The following is an 11,453-nucleotide window of genomic DNA, read 5'->3' on the forward strand; positions in this document are numbered from 1 at the left end:
TGTCTAACCCCCCCTTACCCTACCTCATACCCTTACCTCTACGTCACATTCTAACTTATATCTCCCATCCTACCCCTTCCCCCCCTCTCTAACCTCTACCTCTTATTTCTCCCCCCCTAACCTCTACCTCTTATTCCTCCCCCCCTAACCTCTACCTCTTATTCCTCCCCCCCTAACCTCTACCTCTTATTCCTCCCCCCCCCCCAACCTCTACCTCTTATTCCTCCCCCCCTAACCTCTACCTCTTATTCCTCCCCCCTAACCTCTACCTCTTATTCCTCCCCCCCTAACCTCTACCTCTTATTCCTCCCCCCTAACCTCTACCTCTTATTCCTCCCCCCTAACCTCTACCTCTTATTCCTCCCCCCCCCCCTAACCTCTACCTCCTATTCCTCCCCCCTTACCTCTACCTCTTATTCCTCCCCCCCCCCCTAACCTCTACCTCTTATTCCTCCCCCCCCCCTCTAACCTCTACCTCCCGTCCGACCCCCTATCTCACTCTTGACAAGCACCCTCGATACGTAGAATACACTAATGGCATTTGTCGTTTTGCTTTTGTATTTTATAATTTTCTCTAATCGATGAAAAATCCCAGTCAAAGTCAAAAATTAATATTGTTCCCCTAACGTTGAGGGGGCCTAGCGCATAAACACAAAACTAGTCGTGGTCAACTTGTGAACTCTGCTCATTTCTTTGACGATATTCACAAATGCACCATGTCCGTAATTATAAGCCTGCCAAACGTCCGTTGTTAACACATGTGTTTTTGTGGAGGTGCATATCTGTGGTTGGAAATATTAAGTTCTGGTATACTCGATTTGGGTTCGTAAAGTTTTCCTTTCTGGCTGTAATTTTAAGTCTCATGTACGAGTACGCCATACCTATTCAGAGACTAATTGGTTTGTTTATTGATTGTATGTGGCTTGTGAAGAGAGCCGGTAGACTAATAGGAAAGTTGTTTTCCAGTACTGGTAACATAAAGGGGGAATGTTCAGAATGTTTAATCTGCAGTTTTGTTCTTGAAATATATCTTTTCATAAAGCAGCAATACTGTATTATCTGATTTACAAAAGAAAAACAATCACTGATCTACATGGTTCTTACACAATTAAGATTTTTAAGGAAAGTAGAGTTACTTTGAATCGAATGTCGAGCGTAACCTACGCATCATGTGACGCCATGATGAACGGCGGGGATGTAGCTCAGTCGGTAGCGCGCTGGATTTGTATCCAGTTGGCCGCTGTCAGCGTGAGTTCGTCCCCACGTTCGGCGAGAGATTTATTTCTCAGAGTCAACTTTGTGTGCAAACTCTCCTCGGTGTCCGAACACCCCCGTGTGTACACGCAAGCACAAGACCAAGTGCGCACGAAAAAGATCCTGTAATCCATGTCAGAGTTCGGTGGGTTATAGAAACACGAAAATACCCAGCATGCTTCCTCCGAAAGTGGCGTATGGCTGCCTAAATGGCGGGGTAAAAACGGTCATACACGTAAAAGCCGTGGGAGTTTCAGCCCATAAACGAACAAACAAACGCCATGAACAAATTTGATTTGCAAAATGTACACAGAAAGTACATTGCATGGATTGTGGCTCGTTTTTATTGATATTGAATGCATTTGTTTGGGTATTTTATCTGCTTTTCTACTTTGAATCTCCTTTGGAGCTTTACGCTGATCGCAGTGATGTACCCAAAGTGTGACACTAGTCGTTACACAGATTACACCACGGAAAACACTCGCATTTCACAATGACAAACAATAAATGGCAAAATGGCAAGACATGCATCAGGTTTTTTTGGATAATAATTATTTAAACAAGCAAAGAGACAACACAATTCTTATCAACAACACAGAACGTGAAGTAAGTCGGCAAAGACGCTCCTATAATCTGCGTACCCGTTTTTGGTCGCCATTTGTGCAAGCATGTTCACAGAAAATGTTGATAATATTATCCCATTTATTGAATGGTCGTGATATTTTCTTTGATTGTGGTGATTTTACTATCTCTTTGTCATGTACTGGGTGCTTTGTGGCCAGTTTCTCCTCTAGAATGTATTAACACTTGTGTCCGTGTGAGCTGACCTCCACTTGTCACGAGTAGCAAAGAACAAATCGGGAGGGAAAAAGCGAACTGAGGTTGAACGTTTTTTGATTCACATGTTTCACCATTTCATCGATTATTCCATGGATCTGACAATGACATCTACAGGGCAAGTGTCCAGCTCTCGTTCGAACACACCGCTGATTGGAGGCGCGGCTGGCGGTGTTGTTGTGTTGATTGCTCTTTGCGTGGTGATCGCCATCATCATCATAAGGTACCTGATGTTAATTAGTAAGCTACTAACATATAGCATTGTCCATGGTGTGTTAACAGCAAACACAAACGACTTGTACAACTTTGAATTTATATTGTCATGTGCTATACGTAGATGAAGTAATTATCATATCAACATGAGTTTTGGTGACGTAGTTTGACACCCGATAAAACAACTCTGCAAAATGTAGGGTTGTCCGGAACAGAAATGTGTGTATTTGCGGACAAAGAAGCTAAACTAAGATGGCAAATCAATCTTTCATCTTAAAGCGAATAGAATACCTATCATCAGAACAGTAGTATTGCAGATATGTTTGGGCAAAAAGCACTCCTTTGTGTGGAATGTATCTATACTTATATTTTGTAAAATGTAGATACTGTATTGATGTGTGCAACGATTTAGTTTTCTCTACTTCTACTTCTATGTCTCCTTTCTGTGTTTGCGTCGATTGTATTTACATATTTTCACTGTTTGAATATGAACCCTTTGACTCGTTCTTTGATTATCTAATGTAACGTTTTATTTATCATTCACAAAACATACTGCGATTACAGGCGAAGAAAACAAAAACCGAAGGCCAGGTCAGCATACACAGAAAGTTCGTCGGAAACTGCTAACGGCAGCAGAGAGACAACACTGTCCTTTGATCCTGTCACAGGTAATCTTTCCCTGGTCTAGTTTGTGTGTGTGGATTGCTGTTAACTACATGATTTGTTATGTTGTATTTATTTCTTCCTGGTAAGAAACTGAGATTATAGTAGTGAACTGTACTCATACAACTTTTTGCGTGCAGATTCTTCTGCCGAATTTGCACATTTGACGATTCTGCCTCATCTGCCGTGTATTGGCAGAAGGCAGTAAGTCCAAATTTGGTAAAAATGAGATTTTCATATCATAATGCAGAGGGGAAAAAGGCGCATCTTGTGTCAAAATTTCTAAGATGTGCGATCAATATTTATGGACATTTTGAAGAAGTAAGTCCACTAAAAAAAATTTAATCGAAGGATAAAAATCGGCAAATGGAAGCAAGTCCAGGGACTTTTGGTTTTCAGGTTTGCACTGGACTTACTTCCTTGCAAGCCTCAAAACGAGTTTGCATGGTTTAGCGCTCTATGTCCATTAGCCAATCGCGTTCACCCTTTTGTAATCCTGACTGCGGTTAACCAATCAGAACTAAGCTTATTGTATCATTATTTCCCTGGCCTTTGTCGGGGAACTGAATGGCGATGAGAGCTGCCGACGTGTTCAACTATCCGAAGCAACAGTAAGTTGGTTTGTTTGTTTCATTTTTGTTGTTGGCAGTTTTGCGTTCCGGTCTGAAATGACTCTCTCTCAATAGGTGTATGGGAATTTACAACGACAACACTGATTTTCTGACTGATTTGGGTATTCCAATGTGCACTTGCATTACGGAGCTAGCAAGTAAAATGCCATAGTTCAAATGCCCATTTATTATAGTTTTGTTGTTGTACGCTACTTCCACTGTGACTTCTTGAGTATTCACTTCTGCTATTTTCATCATGATATTTATAGATGCATTTAGCATGTTTCTAATACAAAGATGCTTTGATCTAGAATGAGTGACTTGTGGTCTTGAGCACTGACAGCGTGTTAGATCTGGAACAGCATGACAGTACATGTATACTGGAGGATTGTTCTCCGGTCTCTTTGTGCTTCCAACCATCGGAATAAGTATTATGTCCTATTGTATTTGACAGAAATGTGATTCGAAGTGGGACAGGCAGCGACGACAGCTGCAGCACACAGTCTGAGGGATACTCGCCATGCACCACTGCCCCTTTATGTTCAAGGGCCCAAAACAAGGTATGTTTCACTGACACAGCCAAAAATAGCGTGCAACATTTTTTCATTCCTTTCTTTTTTCGGGCTGAAGAGGTATATTTTAAAACGAGCAACATCTTTACATCATTTTCGTTGCAGTAGTATTAGTATCATCAGCAGCAGCAGCAGTAATCGTTTGTCATTATAGTAGCCCGGAGGGGGGGGGGGGAGGTGATGTGCGCGGGAGAGGAAAAGGATGATGTGAAGGAGGGTGGGAAGGAGATTTGTCAATAAAATGTCTCACTTTTGCTGCCTTTTTCATTTGACAGATGTGTAAGCGTTGCTGGCAGGTTGCAACTGCGAGATACAACCACCTCGGCTTGCAGGAGAAGAGGCCACAATGGACCTTGCCCAAATGAAAATGCCAGCAACATACGACGGTTATGGGCCAAAGAATAGGAAGAGGAGTAATACTGACAACTTTCAGTTTGACAATAACAGATGCTGAGCGCAGAGATGCAGAACCTGGGGACGAGGAGGGGGAGGGCGTGGGGGGATTGTATGTTGTTTGTTAGTTATCCAAACAGGCTCATGGAAAAACAATCTACATCCAGTTAATCGCTGTAGTTGATAATTGTCATCAGTCGGATGGCAGAATGTCAGTGAATAGTTTTAGAAGGGATGTAGACTGTAACTGGGGTAGATGGGGTGATACATGAATATACTACATCATAGTTTGCAGGTTTGTGGTTTTGCTAGTTGAACACTGTGTGAATTACTATGTAATTCTACTAGCAAATGTAGCGCGCATGGTGTACAACCACAAATGGTTATATAGTTCATCACACAGTTTTCAAAACTAATTAAACAAATTTTGTTCAAAAGTGGAACACTTCAGCTGAAAGTGAACACTGCACGATAATATTGTTAACTCTGGTATATTGGCGGTTTGTCAAACCATTTCTTTTTTTCACGCTGTTGCTTTAATTTTGTGTCCTTTGGAAATCAAGACTGCACGATTATCTATTGTTAATTCTGGTATAATGGCGGCTTGTCAAACCAGTTCTTTTTGTCATGCTGTTGCTTTAATTTTGTGTACTTTGGAAATCAAGACTGCACGATGACCTATTCTTAATTCTGGTATAATGGCGGCTTGACACACTAGTTATTTTTGTCATGCTGTAGCTTTAATTTTGTGTCCTTTGGAAATCGTCAGTCAAACTCAATAAATAAAACGTCTTATTGTCGGATCCTGGATTCTAATTCTTATTAGCAAACGAAAGCGAGAAAGACAGTGAGAAGGAAAGAAAAAGTGTGTGTGTGTGTGTGTGTGTGTGTGTGTGTGTGTGTGTGTGTGTGTGTGTGTGTGTGTGTGTGTGTGTGTGTGTGTGTGTGTGTGTTACAGACAAGCAGCAGGATAAAAAGCGAGTGTGTGTGTGTAAACGTTTTCTTAGATTTTTATTTTAATGTTAAAAGACTTGCGTTCAAGTCAATATTTGTCATGTGAATATCAAAAGAGAGTATCAAGACTTGTATTAAAAATAATGGTCTTTTTAAACGATATCAATGACACAAGAACGGATTAACAATAAAGTTAATCATGAGTGAGCGACCACAGAATGATAAGCAAAATGAGGAACCAAGACAAAGACTAACTTGAGCATGTGTTGAAATTTAAGAAAACGGGCACATTTGTCTCAGTTAATCACAAAAGAAAATACAAATTGTTCACCAAGGAAGTTGTTTGTGCATTCAGAAATTCACGAAATCACTGGACGTAAAGTCACATTTGAAAAAAAGTTCCAAAAGCAGTGTTGTGTGTATTTTCTTCAACTTTCAATTTTCGGAGATAATAAATTAGCAGAAAGCAGTAAGTCCACTTGCTGCTCTATGCCCTTTTCTCAGCCAGATATATCGACCAGGATATAATATGGCAGAAAGCAGTAAGTCCAATGCTGCTTTTTGCCATTTTTTTAAAATAAGATTTAAGTCGGGATATAATTTGGCAGAAAGAAGTATGTCCTCTTACTGCCTTTTACCATTATTTTTGAGTGAATGAGTTTAGGGAATTAATTCGGCAAAAGGCAGTAAGTCCACAAAAATCAGTATTTCTAAGTGATGAATCAAATGAGGGTTTTAATATTCATAGCAGAAACGCACAATAATGCCCTACATGTTATCGGCAAACAAACAAATCATTTAAAGCTTTTCATTCCAAAACAGTGATGCAAACAGAAAATGTCGATTTTCTCGAAACCATGTTTCATGGACTTGCTTCCTTCTGCCTTTTCACGGCAGTCATGTCTGAAACCTTTCTTTTAATGGATGCTAGTCTGGAAAAAAATGAAGAAATATAGCATGAAAACTCGTGACATGTTGCTGTGAACTTCCCAAAGTTCACACAATTGTTTCTTCATCATTTCACTGCAATAGCTCACTGCAACCCCAGTGCAAGACACTGCATATTGGGATATTCACGATAAGTACATATAAGTAAAGTACATGGTTGTTAGCATTGTACATTGAATTGGCTGAGGTATGTTCACGACAAACAAAAAAATGTCCAACAGATTCCGAGGCTCTCAAATCCAGCAAACCCAGCGCAGCCGTAAAACCGATGGTGGCCAAGAAACCAAGTGGGGTAGTTAACCAAGAAGACTCAGGTCACATTTACTACAACACCGCGGATATTGCGGCACACCAGCAGTCCACGCCAGCACCGCAAGCAGCCCCAGCCTCTGCCCCAACACAAGGTCAGTGATTCCAGTAGCCTTTCCTCCTTCAAAACACAACTCAAAACATACCTGTTTTGTAAAGCCTTTACTTAGCCTCCTCTAGACTCTCCACAACTCTGTTTTTGCTTTGGAACTCTCAACCCTGTATGTACAGTATGGTCTCTCTGTCAATGGTATGATTGTGTGTGTGTGTGTGTGTGTGTGTGGTGTGTGTGTGTGTGTGTGTGTGGGGGGGGTGTGTAACAAGTATTTGTCTCGTACGACCAGTTTGCTTCGTGCTTTGGTTTTTATTGTTACATTTAGTCAAGTTATGACTGAATGTTTTAACATCGAGGGGGGAATCGAGACGAGGGTCGTGGTGTATGTGTGTGTGTCTGTGCGTGTGTGTATGTTTGTGTGTGTGTGTGTGTGTGTGTGTGTGTGTGTGTGTGTGTGTGTGTGTGTGTGTGTGTGTGTGTGTGTGTAGAGCGATTCAGACTAAACTACTGGATCGATCTTTATGAAATTTGACATGAGAGTTCCTGGGTATGAAATCCCCGAACGTTTTTTTCTTTTTTTTGATAAATGTCTTTGATGACGTCATATCCGGCTTTTCGTGAAAGTTGAGGCGGCACTGTCACGCCCTCATTTTTCAACCAAATTGATTGAAATTTTGGTCAAGCAATCTTCGACGAAGCCCGGACTTCGGTATTGCATTTCAGCTTGGTGGCTTAAAAATTAATTAATGACTTTGGTCATTACAAATCTGAAAATTGTAAAAAAAAAAATATTTTTTATAAAACGATCCAAATTTACGTTCATCTTATTTTCCATTATTTTCTGATTCCAAAAACATATAAATATGTTATATTTGGATTAAAAACAAGCTCTGAAAATTAAATATATAAAAATTATTATCAAAATTAAATCGTCGAAATCAATTTAAAAACACTTTCATCTTATTCCTTGTCGGTTCCTGATTCCAAAAACATATAGATATGATATGTTTGGATTAAAAACACGCTCAGAAAGTTAAAACAAAGAGAGGTACAGAAAAGCGTGCTATCCTTCTTAGCGCAACTACTACCCCGCTCTTCTTGTCAATTTCACTGCCTTTGCCATGAGCGGTGGACTGACGATGCTACGAGTATACGGTCTTGCTGAAAAATGGCATTGCGTTCAGTTTCATTCTGTGAGTTCGACAGCTACTTGACTAAATGTTGTATTTTCGCCTTACGCGACTTGTTTTATCTCAGTTATTTGTATGCTCTGTATGCTTGTTTAATTTGTGCTTGTTTGTTTTAGACCCAGCTGACTACGACGAGGCGACTGAGGGCGATAACGTGTATTACAATAACGACGAAGACGTGTACGCCAGCTTCAAGGCGTCACAACCCAAGCTAGACGCCGTGCAGAAATACCTGGTGGACGCCCTGGCCTCGGGAAAACTGAAGGAGGAATTTGCTGTAAGTGATAAACTAGTGTGTACATAAACTTAGCTGGCAATGATTAGCAAAGCTTGCAAAAATATGTTTGTAACCATGTTGATCATGTTTTGCGACGTTGCTGATTCCGGAACTTTTGTTTATATCAGATTTTCGACCAAAAGAACGTGAGATCTGAGAGATCTGATATGGATTTATTCAGTTTAAAGTGCTACTAGATTAGCGCAAAGTTATAAACACAGTTTGCTGTACGAATGTTATCCCTGTAAATTCGGCGACAGTGTATTTCTGTGTGTGTCTACCTGTGTCTGTGTGTGTATTTATCTGTCTGTGTCTGTGTGTGTATTTATCTGTCTGTGTCTGTGTGTGTATTTATCTGTCTGTGTCTGTGTATGTCTCTGTGTGTCTGTGGCTGCGTGTTTTCGTCATGTGTGCGTGTGTGTTTATGTGTATCGGGATGTGTCTACGCCTGTCTGTGGCTATTTCAGACACTCGAGAGCATGCCTGAAGGTGTACCCCAGGAGGTCGCCCTGCTGAAAAAGAACTTCAAGAAGAACCGATTCGCTGCCATCCTGCCCTGTAAGCATTTTATAAACTGCTGCTGAAATGTAAAAATGCGTCAGAGAACATCCTTAGTATTTAGTGAGTCTTTCGAACAGTCAACATGTTGCTTTCTAACAATGACCGATACTTACAAAAATACCATTTATACCTAACAATTTTAGAAAGAAATAAAGCCAAACGTTGTCAATGAGAAATGCAAATGGACTAATCTTACATTCCAAACATATTCTTTCAGATGACCGCAACCTAGTCGTCCTGCGCGATGGATACTCCGAAGGAACGGCCACTGATTTTGTTAACGCGAGCTATGTTTCGGTGGGACATGCTACTTTCTTTTACTTATATGTTTAATCATTTCTTTGTATCAATCGTTACCTCAACAATCGCTAATCACTCTAACATTCGATGTTAACTCAATGTCGTTTTATATGAATGCTAGTTAAGATAATGTTGTGAAGACATTGAAGTTAATTCGAAGAAGAAGACTTTTTTTCTTTCTTTTTTTTCTTCTTATTTACTTTTTGTGTGTGTGTGTGCATATTCCCAGCGAAGCTGGAGGTATCCCGTGAACGCTATACTGTAATCGACTTGAGAAATGTGCATACCGAATAATAACAGCTATTGTGTTTTCAGCGTAGCAATAGGGCCCGATATTTAGACGAGACAAGTATAATGCCGACGAGTCGAAGACGAGTCGCATTATACTTGTTCGAGTCTAAATATCGGACCCTATTGCTACGATGAAAACACAATAGCGTTTATATAGCTATTCTGACATTAAATTCTGTGTTAAAATCATGTTTTTGTCAGCAACAAGGACCAGAATGGTCCATGTCATTGATTGCAGACGACGGTTCCCTTTCTGCATGAAGCCACGGAAATAACCGAACATTGAAAAACCCACGGACATGTATTACGGAGAAAACTCAAGATAACCGGATGCTTAGCATTACGTCAATATCTTAGGAATCATATGACGTTATGACGTATCATGCTTGCCTACGTAGATTGTATGTTCGAAAGTCTGACTTATGTTGGGAATTCGCGTGGTGAAGACTGCGGTAAATTTGTAGATGATAAGAGAACAAGGATTGTCTCAGAAGAAACGACGAAATGTTTCAGACCGGTAACTTCATTTCAACATTGCACTACACAATGGACGTTCTATGTGACAGGAGAGTTTGCTGATTTTGTGTTAAACATTGGTGATTGGAGAGATCGTCTGCAAAAATCAGAGATAGGTCGCTTCAGATTGCAGCTTCTGGAAATTTGCAAGGTTTGCTGCCAGTTAAAGAACTGGATTTTACACGTAATGTATGTCATGTACAGTAAGCAACAACAAAAACACACACAAAGCAAATTGCATCGTCTGTCGACTAGCCACAGACACAAGCCTGGCGAGGTATGCGTGTACTTTATACACGTGGAAGAAACCGGAACCATGCGTCTTTGTTATTGCTGATATCGTTTGGATATCGGCAAAAATGGCCAACTTTCGTAGCGTTATGCTTTGATGATCGGAAAAGGGATGTGTGAGACCATCCAATCACAGCCCCCGAATCCCCCCACGTGTCCATCAGAATAGCTATATTACATGATAAAGAAGGATTCTTTGTGCCCGGCTACGTGCTACAGTTGGAGATGGAAGTTCACCAAAAATTGGGACCATACTAACAAAAATACGGTGGGTGCAATAGTCGCCCCCATTTTTTGAGCAAACGCCACCCAAGGCCGTTTTGGACGGGTAGAAATTCCGTAGTTTCCAAGTCTATGGATAAAGCTCGCGTAAGAAGAATACGTCACGGTCGAAAGACTTTGACGTCAATTAATGCATCATGACGTCATGTCTCCCTGAAGTCTTTCTCTCTCGCGCAGTGTGTGTGTTTGTGTTCAATTTGTGCACATGTGTTAGTGTTACTGTTTGTGTGTGTGTGTGTGTGTGTGTGTGTGTGTGTGTGTGTGTGTGTGTGTATTCATTTTGTGCACATGTGTTAGTGTTAGTGTTAGTGTGTGTGTATGTGTGTGTGTGTGTGCGCGTGCATGAGTCTGTACTCGTGTGTGTGTGTGTGTATGTGTGTGTGTGTGTGTGTAAGAAAGACTGAGAGAGAGGGAGAAAGAGTGTGTGTGTGTGAATGTGTGTGTGCATGAGTTTGTGTGTATGTTTGTGTGTGTATGAGTGTGTATATGTGTTTGTTTGTAAAGGTGTGTGTGTCCGTCTGTCTATGTGCGTATTTGTTTGTTTGTTTGCTTAACGCCCAGCCGACCAAGAAGGGCCATAATTATCAGGGCGGTGCTGCTTTGAGATATAACGTGCGCCACACACAAGGCAGAAGTTGCAGCACAGGCTTCATGTCTCACCCAGTCACATTATTCTGACACCGGACCAACCAGTCCTAGCATGCACTAAACCCATAATGCCAGACGCCAGGCGGAGCAGCCACTAGATTGCCAATTTTAAAGTCTTAGTTATGCCCCGGCCTGGGTTCGAACCCTCGACCTCCCGATCACGGGGCGGACGCCTTACCACTAGGCCAACCGTGTATGTGCGTATGTTTTGTGTGTATGAGATTTGTGTGAGTCAATGTGTGTGTGTCTGTGTGTCTGTGTGCGTGCGTACATGCGTGTGTATGTACA

At 41.1% G+C, this 11,453-nt stretch overlaps 1 protein-coding gene across 1 annotated transcript in view; it reads left to right on the plus strand.

Annotated features, from left to right (window-relative positions):
* Nucleotides 1–9,170, plus strand: part of LOC138963941 (multiple epidermal growth factor-like domains protein 11) — a 231,214-nt gene extending 222,044 nt beyond the window's left edge. The window contains exons 13-18 of the mRNA XM_070335797.1: nucleotides 2,209–2,314; nucleotides 2,869–2,972; nucleotides 6,667–6,849; nucleotides 8,116–8,276; nucleotides 8,744–8,834; nucleotides 9,055–9,170. Coding sequence (XP_070191898.1) covers nucleotides 2,209–2,314; nucleotides 2,869–2,972; nucleotides 6,667–6,849; nucleotides 8,116–8,276; nucleotides 8,744–8,834; nucleotides 9,055–9,170 — 761 coding nt within the window. The remainder of the gene's footprint in view (nucleotides 1–2,208; nucleotides 2,315–2,868; nucleotides 2,973–6,666; nucleotides 6,850–8,115; nucleotides 8,277–8,743; nucleotides 8,835–9,054) is intronic.
* Nucleotides 9,171–11,453: the final 2,283 nt, after the last annotated feature.

The sequence above is a fragment of the Littorina saxatilis genome, linkage group LG4 (genome assembly GCF_037325665.1).
Source record: "Littorina saxatilis isolate snail1 linkage group LG4, US_GU_Lsax_2.0, whole genome shotgun sequence".
Taxonomy (NCBI): Eukaryota; Metazoa; Mollusca; class Gastropoda; order Littorinimorpha; family Littorinidae; genus Littorina; species Littorina saxatilis.